Source organism: Mytilus galloprovincialis, chromosome 6 (genome assembly GCF_965363235.1).
Source record: "Mytilus galloprovincialis chromosome 6, xbMytGall1.hap1.1, whole genome shotgun sequence".
Classification (NCBI taxonomy): domain Eukaryota; kingdom Metazoa; phylum Mollusca; class Bivalvia; order Mytilida; family Mytilidae; genus Mytilus; species Mytilus galloprovincialis.
In genome coordinates this window covers 68,906,873-68,927,713 of record NC_134843.1, presented here as the reverse complement: position 1 = coordinate 68,927,713, position 20,841 = coordinate 68,906,873, and the positions used below count along the sequence as shown (strand labels likewise).

General features: G+C 31.1%; 1 protein-coding gene across 2 annotated transcripts in view; it reads left to right on the top strand.

Moving 5' to 3' along the window:
• Positions 1 to 20,591, top strand: part of LOC143080178 (transient receptor potential cation channel subfamily M member-like 2) — a 104,423-nt gene extending 83,832 nt beyond the window's left edge. For both annotated transcript variants that reach the window (XM_076255910.1, XM_076255909.1), the window contains 2 exons: positions 14,207 to 14,370; positions 15,683 to 20,591. In XM_076255910.1, the coding sequence (XP_076112025.1) occupies positions 14,207 to 14,370; positions 15,683 to 15,759 (241 nt within the window). In that variant the 3' untranslated portion in view covers positions 15,760 to 20,591. The remainder of the gene's footprint in view (positions 1 to 14,206; positions 14,371 to 15,682) is intronic.
• The last annotated feature ends 250 nt before the right edge of the window (positions 20,592 to 20,841 follow it).

The window sequence follows — 20,841 nt, the reverse complement described above, 5'->3', positions numbered from 1 at the left end:
GTAATTCAGATCATTAATTCAATTAACGTTTACTTGGAATAAAGATTGGTTTTTCTTTCAAATATCAATTAAATGCATCAGAAACACTAATTTATACAAAGCTATATAAAAACTACAAGAACATGTTTTCTCCCGTTCTGAATATTACAATTCTTAACTTTTCTCAAACCAAAGTATGAAACAAAAGAAAGTCTTCGAAGTAATCAACATTTGTTCATGGATAATTAAAAACGTTTCAATTAGAAATATCTAATATTAACTAGATATAGTCATAATATCAATCAAGGGCAGGCAGATAATTACAACTCGATATACATAACCTAAATAAGAATAGCAGACACTTTCAGTGCAAAATATCATCTACTAGTGGGAAAAATACATAGATCTACATGTACCTGTGAACAATATTGACTTTATCAGAAACTTATATCTTAAACATAGTATAAATATTTCTCAACAATGTTTATCAATTTGTTCAATAAAACTAAATCAGTTCAATAAAACTATACTCAGTCTATGGAAGAAGCGAATCTATATCAACGTGTCTTATATCAACGAGTTGCATTGTGGGAAACTTCAGACGAATGTTAACATTTGTACGAAGAAAGGCAGATTTCTCGATTTAAAGTAATGACTCTTTTCTTAAAACAGGGTGGTATTTAACACGAAATACGTCTGTTGTAAAATTCCCATGAATTATTTCATGTAATAACAAGCAAGGTGAATTTAGACTTAGACGAGAAAATTGAATTGTTGAATAAATGAAACATAAATGCACGATTTATCATTTGTAGATGTACATATTCAATAAATATCATGTAGCAAATCCAGTGGAATGCAATAGAGATGAATTCAATTTTTTGCTAAGCCAAAATCACCTATAAGTCAAAACTACTGCTATATTTTATTATATCAATGCGATGTTTGTCTTATATAATAGCGATTTGGACTGCGATACTTTTCTAATATAACTGCTATAGTTTTCTAATATAAAATGAATACGATAACACGTCACAATGCATGTCAAGAAAATCGCAAAAAATAATTCACAAACTTAGTTCATGACCGGTTTAATGTTTCATGATCAATATCACTAAAATTTAATACCTGTAACAAATTTAACGCTTACAATGAACTTATCATTTCAAAAATGATGCTTGGCGCTATTGATAGTTGACAGTGTTAACAGCCTGTTAAGTCCATTGTTTTCAATCACATGGTTTAACCGACTAAATCTAGTGACGATGCAATGGCGGAATTTAAATGCGGTTGTAAATAGTCTATCGACCTTTTAGATTCTTATATAGGTCACACATTCGTCTATAGCCTATTCACATGGGTAATATTGAAATAAACAAAAAATATAATTACTTAAAAGAAAAGAAAAACATTTCATTCAAACAATCTAATCCAATACAAGTGAACTCCAAATTACAATGAATATTCAAATGGTAAAATAAATATTCTTAACAAATTAAAATGTACAAATGCTAAATGCCCAGAACTTTGAAGACACCAACTGAGTAGCCTCGGACTATAAATTGAACAACTTCAGATGCCACGAAAATCAAAAATCTTGTCAAGCAGAAAATGTATTTATCATTAACATAGAAAAAAAATTGGGAAGGAAAACAGTTCTTGTTGGGTATCAAAGACTTTTCCCTTTGGTTAATCGATATCTCTATGAACATAACCACGCAGCTCACCGCCTGGACGCTCTTTTACATCACGATTACCGTGAGGGCATTCCGATGTATTGTTGCCACAGAGATTTGACTCTTGTTTTTGACTAGTAACCGATTGTAAAAACATTTTTAAGTGCAAAATAACAATCCGTAACGCTTGTTATAAATAAGTTTCTTCAATGAATACTAAAAAAAATGTTTAAAACACAAATAAGATGTAAATGTTTTTTGACATAAACATGTGTATATATCTGTTCTATATTTATAAATTTAGATCGTTAACTGCTGTTTATGTGGTATTTTTATTGACGTAATCGTTCTTGTACCAACATAACTGTCGTTACCTTTAAAGTTTTAGAATTGTGCTAGTTCATATCGCACTTTACATAAAGATTCAGCACCCAAATGACGTTTTTGGAGGACTGGAAAGCAGTTATTTATAAGGGGGAATTTTAAAGATTTATAGATATAATAAGATGGTGAATGAGCTCGAATGAGAAAACTTTCAATCAAAGTAATAATTTGAATAAAGAAAATCATTTTTGATCAAAGAAGGACCTTAAACACGGATCCTTGGCGCACAGTGAACACCACGCTATATAGGACTAAAAAAATTACTAGTGTTAAACCATTCAAACAGGAAAATCAACGGTTTAATAAAATGTGTATATCAAACAAAGGACACAGACGGATTCATGACAACATTTTGTGTTTTGGTAATGGTGATGTATTTGTAGATCTTACTTTACTGAACATTCTTGCTACTTACAATTTTCTCTATTTATAATAAACTTGGCCCTTTAGATACAATGGAAAATATTTTGTAAAAAATTACCAAACTTATAAAAATTGTTAAAAATTGCAAATAATTTTTGTAAAAGATAAAAAAAAAAAATATGAAAAATTGGTAAAAAATGACTATAAAGGGCAATAACTCCTTACGGGTTTCAAGTGACTATTTTGGTCATGTTGACGTTTTTGTAGATCTTACTTTGCTTAACATTATTGCCGTTTACCGTTTATCTCTATCTATAATAATATTCAAGATAATAACCGAAAACGGCAAAATTTCCTTAAAATTACCAATTCAGGAGCAGCAACCCAACGACCAGTTGTCCGATTCATCTGAAATTTCAGGGCAGATAGATATCGACTTAATAGATAATTTATCCCCCATGTCAGATTTGCTCTAAATGCTTTGGTTTCAGAGGTATATGCCAAAACCTACATTTTACCCCTATGTTATATTTTTATCCATGGCGGCCATCTTGGTTGGTCGGGTCACCGGACACATTTTTTAAACTAGATACTGATTATTGTGGCCAAATTTGGTTAAATTTAACCCAGTAGTTTCAGAGGAGAATATTTTTGTAAAAGTTAACAACGACGACGGACGACGACGACGGAAGACGGACGACGGACGTAAAATGATGAAAAATGCTCATTTGGCCTTTTGGCCAGGTGAGCTAAAACAGAGATTCAAAAGTACAGGTCACATTTTGTCGAATCAATCTATACGAGGACAGAATGATTCATCTTTGTCACAAGTTTTTTTCATTGTTCAGTCCTATATCCATGCACAAAAAACTGAAAATTTCATATCTTCTCTCAATTATAAAATGGTTAAGTAGGGCTATAAATCTGTCATTTCATACTGATAAGGCGACTGGTGATATTACAACAAACTGATGTTTAAAACACAAAATTTATAAACTTTTAAAAGTTTTAGGAAAATGCACAGGCACATGTGGGGTTGACCGCCCCCCCTTTTTTTTAGCTTTTATCTTTGAAAATATTCTTTGATGTTGTTTATCCTGCCTTTTAAGATTTATTTGAAAACCCAATTATTTTTAAATATATTTTTTTTTTATATTTTAATCTTGCAATTTATTGAAAAATCAAATTTTGTAAAAAAAAATCAAAATCACATATAAAGAAAAAAAAAGATACATTTCTTGATTGGTATTGTGTATTTCATTTTTATCCCTTCTTGCAGCAATTGTCTCTTATAAATTGAGAGAAAAACCATTTGGTGTCTGTGAACTAACATAATATAATTGCATGATGTGAAAGTTTTATTTGAAAATATGGTGTTTTCTAAGTGGTGCAGGAGATAAGTTCTTATTATTTTTATTCAACATCATTTTGATGCAAATTCTTGGGCTTAGATTGAAGACTGTGTTATCAATATTGTTACGAATGGACAACAACTTTCATATTACTTACTCGGTACTGGCATTTTCAAATTTTGAAAATGGTGGATTGAACCTGGTTTTATAGCGTTAAACCACTCACTCGTATTACAGTCTCTTCAAATTATGTCATATTTACAAAGATGCGTGAACAAAACAGACATAACAAGTAAAATTGTCAAAATATGGGTACAGCAGTCTAATATTAATACTAATAAGTACAATAATTGATATAACAAAAACACTGCTATGATATTTTAAAAGTGTTGCATTCATATAAGAACTAATAGCATTTGCTTATTTATGTATATTAGAAAAACACAGCACTTCAAATTTTACACAGACATAAACTTTTGCTTCTAACTAACGTCTGAATGTATATTCAGACTCAATTGTTGTTTATATTTGAACAATAAGTTTTAAATTTGGTATTTTCTTAATTTTCCGTTGCCGAAAACATCATTTTCCGCATGGAATGTCTTCATATTTACAATTGATATTAGACAATATCGCTTTGTGATATAAGAAATGTTTTTATCGATTCGCTTCTTTCGTAGACTGATACTTCAAATGATGATATAAAATTTCGAAATCATATTTGCCTTTGCAAAACTTCAGATAAAAATATAAATTGTTATTTACATGTAATTTTGTTATATAAAATATACATCAACCTTAAATCTTCAAATATTCCTGTTCACAAAACTAAGACACAACTGCACATGTCGATCAGTTATTTATCAATAGTAAAAACATACAATGTAGTTAACAGTTTTTGCCTGTACCCTAATTACTAGAATGAAGTAAATAATATTTTGAAATACCTTTAAATGATACTTGGACACAATAATCAAACTGTATCATAAATATGATTTGATGAAATATATTAATGCTAATATAAAAATTATCCTTTTTTCCCAATTTAATTTAATTTCCAAATTTTACTTCATTTGCTAAACTCTATACAAAGGGAGATAACTCAAAAATATCTAAGGTAATTTTTGACTTGTTACAGTGGAATTACAAAAATACTGAACTCCGAGGAAGATTCAAAAGCGTCAATACATCAAACGAGTGGACAACTGTCATAAACCTGGCGTGGTACAGGCATTTTCTTATGTAGAAAAATGATGAATTAAACCTGGTTTTATAGCTAGCTTAACTTTTCACTTATATTGATTCTAAAACATCACGCGCCATTAATTGCAACTTACCGACTGACCAACAGGAACCAAATTAGTGCCTGAGGAATATCGCCGGTGCACGCCTCTTTATGCTCATTCCAAGTGGGTTGAAGGCTAGATAGCGCTATAAAATTTTAGAATGGGAGTTTATTGATTCTTATTGATAAGATCATGAAGATAACATAGAATCATAGTATGAAACAGAAAAAAAAAACACCATTATGAACAAATAGTCATTGAGCAATACTGACAAACAAATGTATTTGCTAATTGGTTTTAGTTCTTGAACCAACAATAAATAAATATTTTAAACACATGTTAGAAAGGACACCGATATAATTATTATACTAAGTGTTGAACTTGATTTTCTTACTTGCTTCAAAACAAATGAATTAAACAACGAATTTAATAAATAAAAAAGTCTACAATTAATTTACTGACACGAATTGTAAATTAGGCATAAACTAGCATTCAGCTTTTTGAATATTTTTTTATGTATTATTAGCTATCATAAACTTTAGTTTATGTGCAAAAATTAATAGATACTATTGACTATGGAGTTATTCAAAAACCGTTAGTAGCAGGAATAAGCCAAAGAATGAGAAAAGCCCTTACCGTATAGCCAGCTAAAGAAGTCCCAAACATGACAAAATGTAAAACTGACATGAAAACTAACGACATAATTTATAACAATGTAATTTATGAAAAACAAATGTGTCAGACATGAACCAACGATAGGCACTGAATTACAGGCTCCTGACTTGGGACGTGAATAAAAGAATCTGCTATCTTTATTTTATTAAAGTGTGATTTTCAGTAGTTTGTAAGCTTTTTAACTCAGAATAACCGTATGAGCTACGTAAAACCCATTGGTATTACCGAAAGAGATGATCCATCAAAAAATAGATTGCGCATGCAGTACGGCGCCTTAGCATGAGCGAAATCGTATATGTGATACGGATCGATAACGGTCTTTGAAATTTTGATATTTTCTAAAAGATTGTCGTTTTCTGTGGAAAAAGATTGTTTCGAAGACAATTTTAGGATGTACATAACATTACATGTATATATCGTCATATCACAATATTTCTGACTTTGTACAGTTTCAGAGGAGTTGCGGCTAAATCAGACCATACAGTATCTTCTCTTAGTAGTATAGATGTAAACAGTACATGCTGAGTAGTTATTTATTTGTCTTATGTCCAGTGGCAGATGTTTCACGACTATATTCAGTTCAAATTTACACTAACAGTACATTTCATCAATTTTTATAAAAGTTTCAACCTTTAGAAAGTCTTTTTTGTAAAGAAAAATTATCACCGTTTGGACAATTTTATCATCGATGTTTATATAAACTTAAACTCACCAATATTCGGGTGAGATTGAATTAACAATTCAAAATATTGTTTTCAGTTTCTTTTTAAGTTTTCGATCTTTAAGCCCGTGTACAGCATAGATGAATGGAAATAATGATGCTTGGAAACGATAGTCCCTCTTTATGGAAAAATGATTTTTTTTTTTTTTTTTTTTTTTTTTTTTTTACAGTTTTGAGTATATCCGAGACCTAATCCGCACATGACATTATTCTTTATATGATGAGAGTTTGCATTGCTGATGACATTATTATTTATATGATGAGAGTTTGCATTGCTGATGGATGACATTATTATTTATATGATGAGAGTTTGCACTGCTGATGACATTTCTTTTTTAGTAAAAAGTTTTATACATTAAGAACACATATTGTAGTTTTCTATGTTGCGTCTTGTGTACTATTATTTTTCTGTTTGTCTTTTTCTTTTTTAGCCATGGCGTTGTCAGTCTAGTTTTCGATCTATAAATTTGACTGTCCTTTTGATATCTTTCACACCTCCTTTGTATTTGCACGGTTCTCGATTTCTCATAGTACTACCAGATAGGTGGGATGGTTTTATGTTTCTGTATACTCATAAGAAAGAGTGGTTCAAATACAACGTCAACAATTCTACGAAGGAGTGTCTGAATTTTAGGGGATGGGCGTTATTCATTTCTGTACTCTTTTATTTTTAGGAATTTTTCTCTATTCTTTATACCTGTTGCTCATTATTCTCTTATCTTTTATATTTTAGCACCTCATCATTCTCTATTCTCTATTTTTGGTCCATTTTTCTATATTCTTTATATTTTGACCATTATTCTGTAAACCCAAATCCACACCCTCATGGAGTAGATTTTTCTATCATACTGTAGTTATAAACCTTTGTCGGACTATTAGGGTGTCGGACAAATGGTGTGTCGGATCAATGGGGTGTCGGAATATCGGGGCGACCCCAATTTTATATACCAAAATAATAGAGTTTACTTCTCACAAAAATAGAAATAAGTGTGCATCAATTGCTATTGAAACGAGATGTTACTGGCAACTGATACTTTCTGTAATTTATGGAGATAACGCAGAATATTTTGCACACTTCCTTTTATAATGTCCCTAATATAAAAACCTTCAGGAGCATTTATGTTTAAAAATAATGTTATCAAATCAGTATCATATTTTATTAATCAAAATAAGTTGGCTGACAAAATTTGTAAATAAGGCTTAAATTAAAATATTGTTTGTTTGCAGTTTACCGACCGACCCTTGAAAATCCTCCCGACTGTGAAAATTTTATTGCTTTAAATTTGAAGAATTTTTTTTTTAATACTTCTATTGACGCGATCCGGAACTTTGGGTCCTTTCCGGAAATGATTTAAAGTCTGGGTCAATTACACATTCAAGTTCGGTTTTTCTTAGCTTCCCGTCAAGCGTTCATGTGACCATTTAATGATAAAGCACATGGAAATTGTTTACAGGTATCCATGAAGTCACGGGGGAGTACTTTACGCTGTCGTCTCGTGTCAATTTTAAGACAAATAACAAACAAAAAAGTTAATTAGTAACTGTTTATACAGATTCAGGCACATGTAATGATGTGTGATGATATCATTGACAATGATGCAGATGATGCAGCGGATATTCATAACTGACACGATAACCATTCCGTCTCAAACAAATCGGGTACAGAATCTGTGGAGCCTGACTTTATGGAACCAATTTTAGTGGTTAAATAATTCGACAGCAGCTTGAAGTATGGCATATTTTCTACAAATCGTTGTGAAGACGTCAAAGATGAAACCACTCCTCCGTGACTTAAATCGTCATGGATATCTGTAAACACGCCTGTACGGAGGAAGGGCTCATTTGAAATGTTAATGGATATAGATCATGCCAAATCAATTAGAAGCAACCCTAACTACACAAAGATGTAGAGAAAATGAATTTTTAGCTTGAAAAATAAATATACTCTCTCTATATTAAATCTATCTTCGATTGCAATGAGTATGCTCCTTTAGGATAAGGGGGGCTGCCCCACTCATTCTCTTTCTTACAATATTAAATATACCCAAACTGTGTGGCCTGTGTGAATTCAATTAAAACATGTCCTTAGGAGCTATAATGCTGCCAATTTTTTTTATGCATTAAAAACATTTCAGTACATACCATTTACTTTTAATGTGGTGCTATGGATTTCACCCCAAACTTTAGATTTCTTTGGTTTTCATTAAAGCCTGGCAAAAATATAACCTTATCACATATAATTAAATATTGTTAGAAATATGAAAACAGTCGAATGTCTTAATACTTTTTTTCAAGTTGCCTTTTTTTCAATTGAAGAAGATTCAATGGTTATTTTTTTATTATTAAAAATACACTCTTTAATACATTGTCTTATAAATCTTTAATATCTATATTTTTCTGATGAAAATACTCTACTCATGAAAACATTCTAGTCAAGAAGCATACATGTCTGAATATATTTCTTTAAAACAGTTCTAGTCATAATGACATTCCTTGTTTATAAGTGTTCCAGTATTTAATAATTATATCATATTTTATGTCATAAATTGGATAAAGACACTATGTTAAAGGTTCAGTTTTGGTTAAAAAGTTTTTTATCTGAAAATGCCTGTTCATTTGATGTTGGTTTTCAGCATGTCCAGTAATGTTTTTTTTTCTTCACAAGAAACTTGGTTTAGTGTAACTGCTTGTTTAAACTGTATTTTGGCTGATAAAATAAAATCTTTTTCCTACCTACCGACCCTTCAGTCTGAAGGTACAGTCGGAAAACTGCAAACAAACATATTTTTAAGGTTGGCCTAAATGTGATAAACATTTGAATATATAAAAGAAGATGTGGTATGATTGTCAATTTGGCAATGATACAACTATCCACCAAAGAAAGAGAGAATCAGAGCAACAAAAAAGAGATTTAAAAATATTTATATTTTAGTTTATTTATATCTTGATAAAACAATAGTCTTTTGTTGTTATATTCTTACCCTGTAACACCTTAGTCCGATAGTGGTGAGAGGGTGATGAATAATCCTGACTATTGAAAAAATAAATAAAAACAAGAACGTGTTCCCAGTACAGGAATGCCCCACTCGCACTGTCATTTTTTGATGTTCAGTGGACCATGAAATTGGGATAAAAACTCTAATTTGGCATATATAATTAGAAAGATCCTATTTTAGGGAACATGTGTACTGAGTTTCAAGTTGATTGGACTTCAACTTCATCAAAAACTACCTGACCAAAAACGTTAACCTGAAGCGGGACAGACGAACGAACAGACAGACGAACGGACGCATAGACTAGAAAACATATTACCCCTCTTCTATCGTAGGTGGGGCATAAAACAAACTATCCACCAAAGTTCAAATGAAGTGGATGTAAGCAATAACAGGCAACCGTATGGGCATAAACAATGAGAAAACCCCAATTTAAAGTTAAAAACAATCCTTAGTGTCACCAAGTCTACCATAAATCATGAAGTATTATACAAAAAATAAACTTGTAGCTATAGATGCAGCATATAAATAATTTTCTCTTATTATACATTATGTTTTTTGTACATTATTTGTCATATATATACACATTATATTGTATATATGACATATATGTTGTAGTACACTTGGATTACGCAATGTCATATTTTTTATATGTTTTTTTTATCCAATGCAATACCGAAAATAAGTAAAACTGACTTGAAATTTTGTAAAGTATAGTGCTGTTTTGCAAAAACTAAACGTTTATTTTTTTTTTCTTTAAAACACTGCAAAGTGCTTGACGTTAGCTAATTGAAAAGCGCGAAACTTACTTAGGACGTGACGTGATCATTATCATGACGTTACATTATGTCATATACAATGTAAATAACATTATTATTTGAAAAAAAAATACACATCTTGGTTTTATGTTTAGTAATTCTTCAATTATTTGAGTTAACATGCTGTAATACAAGACTGAATAACAATTTACTGTTTTTGATATTTTTTACTGAAATTGACCCGTTTCTGGACCATGTTTTTAAATTTAGCTACGCACTAAGAGGGTTAATGAACACATCAAATATTTCATACTAATAAATAATTTAAGCATATAGGCATGAAAACAAAAGGAACGTGTTGAAGCGAATCAATGGATTTTAATCAAGTGTATCTTTTTACAGATTCAATAAAATAACAAACATACCTAACTATCTGTGTCGAATATATTACCTATGCGTAAAAGTTTATTACCATATGGTAAAATTTTGGGCAAACAAATTTGCATAGCGGCCATTTTGCCTTATCATAACGGCAGCCATTACAATAGGATTATATAAGCCCTTTCAATAAAAATCCCAATATGCCAATACCCATGTCGAATGAACAATTTGTTCGCATATAGGTGAATTGTACATGTTTTAGGCTTCTGTCCGTGTACAAATGAACATTCATTTTGTCTACTCTGATATCTTTCAGCCTTTTTAGTTTAAAAATCAGAAGCGTAACCATAGCATAATTGCTATATAAGATCATATCAAATGACGGAAAATCGTAAAATAGCAAAAATCAAAACAGAAATACATATGCAAGAAGATATTGTTCATGATTTGTTTGCATATATATAGAGAAACACCTTGTAGATTGAATTTTAAAGTTAAATAACTTTTAACATACCTGCTTTTTTAAGTTTTCTGCCAAATTCTTTTTAAAACATGATGATTTCAACTTTCCCATTTCGTAAAATGTCAAAATTTTAAACATTTTCCCTTAGAATTATACAAACGTTTTTGAAAATATCCGCGATAGGAAGTTTTTAAAGATACATTAGTTTAAGATACATGACGGAAAAGGACTGGATTATCCGCAAATCTGAATTAAATTATATTTTTAATCTTAAGCTAAGGGAAGTAATTTGATCATTCGAAAAGGGACAAAGTCACGTGGTGCAAATCATTTGAATAAAGAACCTTTGATTTTGCCATATACCCTTTTTGTAGCCGTTAAGTACAAACTTTTCAAACTGCAATAGTATCAAAACCTCCAATAAAATAGAGATAGGCTATTTTGTACATATACCAAGAGGAAACTTCATTGCATTTACCGGAATAAAGGGACTTTGTGGCTAATAAACCAACATTTTTATAGAAAATCCACAGCCTTTATACAGCCTTTATCTAGAGATTTTTGTTATAAAATTTTAATCATATAGATAAACCACATGCTTTTTATGATGTGCTAGCGTTTATTGTTTAAAAAAGGTCTAAACAACCTTTAACCCTCTTGCTGCCTACCGTTTTTCAAGGTTGCATTTCATATGCCGGAAAATACGACAGCTCGACGTCTGTGACGTTACATGCCAAACAACGACGTCATTCGATATATGACGGCACGACATAATGACCGTTACATTTGGGACTCATTTCAGAAAAACATAACACTGTCTAATCTTCAGTCTTTTAATTGAAAGATATTGAGCATTGATGAGAAGCTTGGATAAATTTAACCATGGACATATGTGTCCCTCCGGCAGCAAGAGGGTTAAATACCGACAAATCTCATGCTGGGTTACTAAAGTCGAGCGCACCTGAAAAACTGTACTTCATCAAGTCTATATTTTAATTATATTTGTTTAAACCAATAGCTACATTTAGGAAACCAATGCTAGCACTGCATTGCATTATCCTCCATCTATCAGTCACCGAATTGCCAAATATGAGAGTACAAAGGAAAAGGTTGTGGATTTTCTATAAAAAAATCATATGTTTAGCATTGAATCATCACAAGAGTATATAATCTTCAAAGGGATGACTTATTCTACTACTTGCAACTTATTCGTCAAGTGGCTAAATAAAAGTAGAAGGTCAACAATGAGAGTCGATTTTGATTATCAATATTTAATTGCAGTTCAAGATCTCTACTGAATTATTTATTAGCTTTATACAGTGGACTGTAATTTTTGTCGGAAAGAGTTTTTCGGATGCGCATTTAGATATATTGTATTGAATTGAAACCTAACTTAACTGTATGGTCATATATTATCGTGAAAGATGCCTATTGATTTTGAACACATTACCTTAACTCTTTCAGTGCCAGGAACTGTTCCGCAATTATTCGTTTACTGCCAAGCTTGTTTTTTTTTCTAAAGTACACATGAATATTTGCCGTCAGTGACGATAACAATAACGTCTCGTAATCAGAATTTGATTTTTAAAGGGTACGACGTCTTTCGGCGATTGAGCGACAATTTTGAGAAGTCTTGCTTAGTTTGTATGCATAGAAGCAAATTGATTTTTTTTTTCGGTACCGTAGTACTTTTATCAAAAAAAATTACAAAACTGTCCATGGCCAGTGGCGGATCCAGAAATTTTCATAAGTGGGGGCCCACTGACTGACCTAAGAGGGGACCCGCTCCAGTCACGCTTCAGTGATTCCCTATATAAGCAACCAAATATTTTCCCAAAAATGGGGGCCCGGGCCCCCTGCCCCCCCCCCCCCCCTAAATCCGCCTCTGATGGCATAGGTAGGTTTGTTTGAATCATTTTAAAAATGTCTTTTAAAATTGGAAGAGAAACCTCAGATGCCTCAAAAGGTTCCACAGCGGTCAAACAAACAGTGCATAGCTTTCCTTTTTTTAGAGCACTTACTGATACAAAATAAAACAACTTTTGAGTTGCTTTAGAAAACGGAAAGCATAGTTCCATATGTCCTTTTATTAAGATACGAATACTGTTGGTTTAGTGTTAAAAAGTAAAGAAAAAGAAATAATTTCAAACACGAAGAGCAATACATATAACTGGAAAAATAAACATTGTGATTGAAAAAGGTTACACTGTGGGATAGCTTAATTCCCCATTTTCCCCACCCTCATAGTATATTTGACCGTAATTTGTACAGTGCAAATGTGTCCAGATTATTGGTAATATGGTACATGGGATTGCGTCATTCCAAGAAAACATGCAAATATAATTGGTTGGAGATCCCTCTTGATTTAAAGGTCATAAAAATATTGGATAACACAAACAGTTGTGCAACAAAGTTTGTCCGAGGGCTTAGTCCAATGTGTATATACTAATATGTTTGCAACCTTTCTTGCATTTTTCGTCTCTGTAATAAATAAGAAGGGTATATTTTTCTTTCCTAAACTTCACTTGCAATCAGATAATACAGTATAATAAAATACTGAATTCCTAGCAAGATTATTAGATTAAGAAATAATTCATGGCATCATTTTGCGGAATTTTCGTTTTATGAAATTTTACCATGAAAAATAAATTGAAATGGACTGATTTGTTTATTTCGCTGTAGAATAGAGATAAATATATTGAATCTGAAACCTGGCCTTCGTAAACAGGGGATTTTGATGTCGGAAATTAGGAATATATGGCAGTATAAATAGGTATAAATAAGTTGGTCGTAACGCGGAACAGCCGCTTTTGTGTATTACTGCGTTTGCGCTAAAGGTAGATATATTGCGATTATACTGGTTGACGATAATAGGTTGTCATATTAGAATAATATAGGGTTATTGCATGAATATTGGGGAATTTGTTCATGAATTTTGAAGATTTATTGCACTAGTGCAATATTAGAATTTATTGCACGCTAACTTTTGGTTACTTTCTGTTGGAAATATAATATTACTATACAATAATATACTTTATCGCATTTAATCAGAAAAAGACATATGAAGAACCAAAACTCCTTATTATATAAGTTAAAGAGACCGACAAAACCATGACAAAAATAAAGTAATTAAACGTAAATTCATTTTGTATTTATATAAACACATATATTTCAGTTCTCGTTTTGAAGAAGTACAAAAGGACTCAGATAGACTGTGGAAATTCTGGAGATATTCAATCATAATGAAATATAGAAATCGTGATCCTGTTCCATTAAATCTGTTATTTTTGCCATGGAAATTAATCCGAACTCACTGTATGTGTAATAGAAAGAACCAAGGTTTGTTTTTTTTTATAATGTAATACGTTAATTTGGATTGGCTAACAACAATATCGCGTCATTGTAAAATTATCCTTCATTTCAAAATGAAATGTAACATTCATGATGACACGAACTCTCACAATTAAGTGCACAGGTGAATAAAAGAAAAACTTGATAGTAATTGTTTTTTCTTGGTCCTAGCTAATAAACCTATTTATAAGTATTGAATGCTTCTCTTAGTTATTTGAAAGGGTTGTAAAAACGTTGACCGTTTGCACAATTTGTGAATGAAGCTTCTTACAAAATTTACTTCCGTCAATATTTTTACACCTAAATGAATTTATAAATAGAGCATTCAATTCTTACGTTATGTGAATAATATCGAAACAAATTTAATGAAGCACTATTTCGGTATTGAAAATGCTTGTACAAAAGAATATAGAAGATATGAACATCCGAAATATTGATTACATACAAAAATGTAGAACTCGAATATTCACAACAAATAGTACAACTTATAACGACGAAAAAAAATTAAACAATGTTTTCCATGCGACGACTCCGGGTGCTGGAATTTCTCGCTGCATTGAAGACCTAATGGTGACCTTCTGCTGTTGTTTGTTCTATGGTCGGTTTGTTGCATGTCTCTTTGACACATTCCCTATTTTCATTCTCAATTTTATTCATATATATAATAAACCTTCTTTTCAATTGAAATGAATGAGTGAAATCAGGTTCCACTGTGCTCAAATTCTAAGCTGTATGACGTGTATGATTTGCAAAATATAAATAGATCTAATATAAGTAAATACGAAAATTTAATGTATTTGCTATTTCATATTCAAAACATTCACGAATTTATGGTATGTAATGCTCATCAACTTCTTACCTCAATTGGTCTTTTTTTTTTCCGATTGTGACTGGTAAGTGTTTGAGACGAAATTTCAATTCTGGTATCCCTTTACTCTTATCGTAGCCTTTCCTTTATAAAACATGTACAGGTCAAGTAGTTGCAATATGGTAAGTTAGTTACGTACTAGAAAATTATCGATTAGGCATCTTTTTTTTTGTTTTAGGTGATGCTGCTTAACCATTATCTTCAGCTTTATGTTTTGTAGTTGGTTGTTTGTCTATCTGTCTGTCTGCTTGTCTGTTTGTTTGTTTTTAGTTATTTGTAATTGTATTGTTCTTCCATCATTAATAGTTAACGCTTTAACTCCCTTGACGGTACACCTTTTTTCTTTTTCTTTTTGTTTCCTTTTTTGACAATCAACGAAATGTCAGGAAATATTTCATACCTATTCTAAAAATAGGATTAAAATCATTTCAGGTGACAATGTGATCCAAGAAGCACAGAATCTGCATGCTGTGAAGTGTTTATACATACAGTCAACAAAGACAAAATAAAATATAACGATATTTAGAGAAAATAAATAACCTACAAAGTACACTTAAACATTATTTGATACGTAATGTACTAATAGGGTATAAGGTTAAATATATCACAATCACAAATATTGTTTGTATCCTTACATTGTTTAATTGCATCTTTACTGATATCAATGGTCAAACAAGAACAAGACATGGTTCATGAAACAGTCTCTTGGTATTGATATGATAGTTATATAAACAATTTTAGAGTAAAATAAATTGAATAATATATCCGCCAAAACAGAGGCGTAGCTAGGTATCAAATCAACTGTAGGCACAAATCGGCAGGGGGTCTGGGGGCCGCTCAAGGCCCCCTGCAGGTCCAGGGCAGAGCCCTGGTAGGGGTTCAGGAGGGCGAAGCCCCCCCCCCCCCCCCCGACGGAAAATGGTTTTCAGCATTTTCGTTGCATAATTTTGTGTACAAAAATATCATATTTCCTGGTTTTTATCATGATAATATTCACGAAGAAATTAAAGTTCGAAGAATTTTACATTAACACCTGAATTAACGTAACAGTGAACAATCAAAAATCTGAAAGAAAAAAAAATATTACAATATGCCCAGTGTAGATCAGACTAGTTTTAGATTAAGGCCCACAGAGGGTCAAAGGAAAAGATTGTCAACTTTTTTTAACGAATCTTTCAAAATCTCAAATTAGGGCAAAAATTGGTTAAACAAATCTAATACATTTGTATTTAGATCCAGTTTCATCAGAGACATATAATATTATATGTCTCTGGTTTCATACACAAAGACAATAAAACTTTTACTCAAAGTCAAGTCGACGGTTTTTTCTGCCGATAAAATTAGTTATACTCGCATCAACATCAACATTGAGGTGTCGGTGTATATGAAGAAGAGATAGATTTGCGGGAAAGTCGAAAGAACACCAAGAAGTCAGGTATTGTTTGTTGGTCAGTGTTGTAAAGACCCGATATCTAGGTAAGGGGGATGATGTTGTGTACATGACGATGTATTACTTGTCGGAAAAGCTTCAGTCTTAGATGGTTCCACTATCGTCAGTTGCAGTCCTAGTCTGACAATTTGGACTCTCTTCTTCATCTTTCTTTCGTTTCGAACGAACAACAAATTTACCCATGTTGAAATTGTATTTACCTATGCACGAGTTATCGTACTTAACCAGGATATTGGGTTATGTATAAATAATAGTACGCATTAGAATTAAAATTTTTATTTTTTTTTTATTTTTTTTCCAAAGGGGGTATTAATCGGCAAATTTATGTATAGACACGTGCCTAGTCGAGCCTTAGGTAGCTACGCCCCTGAAAAAGGTATCTAAGTAAATTTCAAAGGCTAGGATTAAGACAAGAACTTTAACATGATGGTTTTTTATTTATGTATTCCTAAATGCGGAATTTTTAAATAACATGTTGCTCAAAGGGAATGCCTGTACCAAGTCAGGAATATGACTATTATATTCAATTCGTTTTTAAAGTATTTGAACCTTTGACATGTTTGATGCTGTTGTTTGATAAAGTAGCTTTTGTAATTCATTGTATTTGGAGTTCGTTTTTTTTTTTCTCTCATTTATTTGTTTGCTTTTACCAATCAGCTAGGTTAAATTTCGTTCAATTTAGCTGACAAAACATTGCTTATGTAATATTGGCGTGTGTGTCAATAATTCATACTCATTTGAATCCGTATATAATCAACCTTTTATTCAATTTTTAGTGGATACAGGTTACCCATGTGTCAAGCATCATATCGTGCAGTTATTCAAAAGAAAGAATGTTTAAAGTAAAAAAAGTAAAGTAAAACAAGGGAGACCCAAGGAATAACAATTTCTTTGACTCATTCGGTTCATAAAAATATCCTTTTACAACTATGATATAAATATATTTTAATCTTTATTATGAAATCAGGCAGGACGATCAAAATCGTCAGTTTACAATTTTCTTGCATCGACTGTCTATTTATATTTATATTTATGTCAGTATCGGGTATATGTCGACAGTCTTCGGAGGACAGCTCGATTGATAATTAGTTTACTTAAAATACGCACGAAATGATATTACTTATAACGAATTCATACATTTATTATTAAATAATTACATTACATGTATGTTTCATTATAATACGATATTCTGATTGGCTAACTGCACATCACATTTATTCCTTAAGCAATTGCATTACACAATAAAACTTATCATTCGTAATAGCACGATGTCCCACAATAAAGTGCACAGGTGAATTAAACAAAAAAAAAAAAAATGATAAAATTCGTGTGTTCATGATCCTAGCTAAAAAATGTAATTATAAGTAATGAATGCTTCTTTTTATAACTTCATAGGTTTGTAAAACGTTGACCGTGCACACATTTTTTAGAATGAAGCGCTTCATATAAAATGTACTTCGGTCAACGTTTTTACATGTATAGTAACAAAAAGAAGCATTCAATTCTTAATTGTATGTTTCAGACTTTTTGTTATTTGAATATAGTTAACGTTTGAGTGTGTTAAAGAATTGATCAAACCGATAAAAAATAAAATTGAACATCTATTATCCTTGAAAAAGAGGACTTCCGATATTATGGAAAATATTTGCGTTAAATAAAATTGAAAAAAATACTTTATACAGTTTAGTCTTTGGTAGCACCAGACAATGTTCTTATTTCTTAATCATCTTGTGCTGTATATGTATCATAATTTGTTAAAATTTGTTTGTTAATATTAACAACTTCTCGTGTATCATATTATCTGACAATCTTCTCACAGTCGTCCAGTAGATTGTTATTAAGACCAGACGGATACATTGTCAAAGGCATTTAACTTTACCAGTGAGTTATTAGTATGCTGTGCATTTTTGTTCGTTTGTAGGTTTTTTTAAACGTGCATGATCCACCGGTGACCTTTAATCAATTTGAGGACCAATAGAATTTTTCAGTCACAATTTAGTTATAAGTGTCTATACTCCTTTTCAAATAGGAATTATATAGCTCCTTTACATATAAACCGACATATAAACAATGATATAAAAACATTATGTTTTACATACTAGTGTCCCTCTTTTTACAAATTACTTTTACTCCCTGTTAGCATGATTCATTTTGTATTTCTTGTAATGCAAATATGTCAATGTGGGCTTAAACTGAAAAAAGTAATCTTCTTGAATCGTTCTCAAGAAATGTTGAGAAAATGCGATTTTTTTTTTGTAAAGCTTTACATGTAACCGCATTTTTTTTGTCACCTTAATGTCAACACTATTTGGTGGATACATGTACCTTATCATGAAAACAGTTTCGATTTTAAAAGCAATTAGGTGTACATGTCAATAAAAAAAAGATTTCGTATAAGGGGCACTAACCATGAGATATATAAAAAATAAAAAATATGATTTGTTTTTCAATCATAAATGAAAGTGATATAGTGAAATGATCAATCGCTTTCAGCAGCCAGTATGGTTCGGTTTTGTCAAATTAAATAAAGAGACGTTGATGATGAATTTCTCACTTTCCAGTGAATAATTCGACCTCATTACATCCGTATTCATGTGAAAAATTCAATTAAATCGCTTAGCTGGAAATGGATACCGCATGCATTGTGCGTACGTGTTCAATTATAAAGAAACAATGCCAACATTGAAAGTGAAACGAAGATACTTCATTTGTTTGACTGATTCGATCCACAACAACATAATTCTTATATAGATAAAAACGATGATTATGATATATCTATAATCTATAATATTAAATCAAACAGACATAGAAAATCCAAATGCACGAGTCTGATATCTATTCATATCTATGTTTATGTTTCTTTCACTTTTATGGCAGTCAGAGGTTAACTCAATAGTTTATTTGATAGTGACTAGACAAAAATGCACACGAAACGAAGCTAAATATTATTGAGCTCATGCCTAGTATTTTGTTTATTTTAGACTTTGAATGATTTGGATTAATGTTTTATTTATGAATTAAATTTAAGAACTTGAGTCAAATCGGTGAACATAAATTTGGCAGCTAGTGCCCCTTTGAATGGTCGTAGTTTGTTCAGGGTTCAGTAGCAAGTATTTCATGTTACATATTGTACACCCCTAAACATTTGGCGATTAACAAATTAAATTAGAATACAATATAGATCTGCAAACTGGATAATATCGTTGAAAGAGGACGATTATTTTTACTATAGCTGAAAAAGAATGAATTTCTTTTTATTTTTTATTTATAATTGAATAGTGTTTTGTTTGGTGGTGATTGTGTAATGCTGTGTCTTTAACATTCTCTCTTTTTTCACGTTGAGTTTGATAAAAATCTAATAACAAAACATATCATTATTATTTCGAATTTTCAGAAACATTTTTGCAAAAAAAAAATCTATGGTGTAAAATCTGTAGCTAGTTGTTGTGATTGCTTTAATGAAGCGTATTTTTTTTTTATCTGATCACAGTTTTTAAATATTTTAAATTCAATAGACAAATACCATTTACCTAAAATAGGGTAAGGGAGTTTTTTGACTGTATTCTTAAAATTAAAATACCTTAAATTCGATTTAGATTTTTAATTTCGAATTTCATATACCTAAATTCTCTCTAATTTAGATTTTTTTCAAAGAACCAGTGAGTTTTTCAACGTTATGATAAGAAAGCAAAATCTGCCTTAATGGACTGTTTGTATATTTTTACCAAATTACTTGGTATAATAGAATACAAGACTTAGTGTTTATACCATTTTTATACATTTATGATCTGGAAATGATTTCTCCTTTTGTTTTGTTTGATTTGGTTCATACTGTATAGTAATACTGTGTCTTTAACATGTTGTTTATTCATAATAAAGTCCACAATTTTATTATGTGTTGTGATATAATAAAAAGGACCAACATTAAATCCAAACCAGGACAAGAAATCCAAGCTATGCTATGCAAAGAACATGAAAGAAAATCAATATTAATAGAGGGAAATTGGAAGCACATAAATATTAGTATTCACATTTTGTCATGTTAAGGTCTTTTATAGCCGACTATAACTGGGGTTAGTTCAAGGTTGTTGGCTGTACAATGGCAAATATGTGCTTAATTCCGCTTAATTTTTTTCTCTAT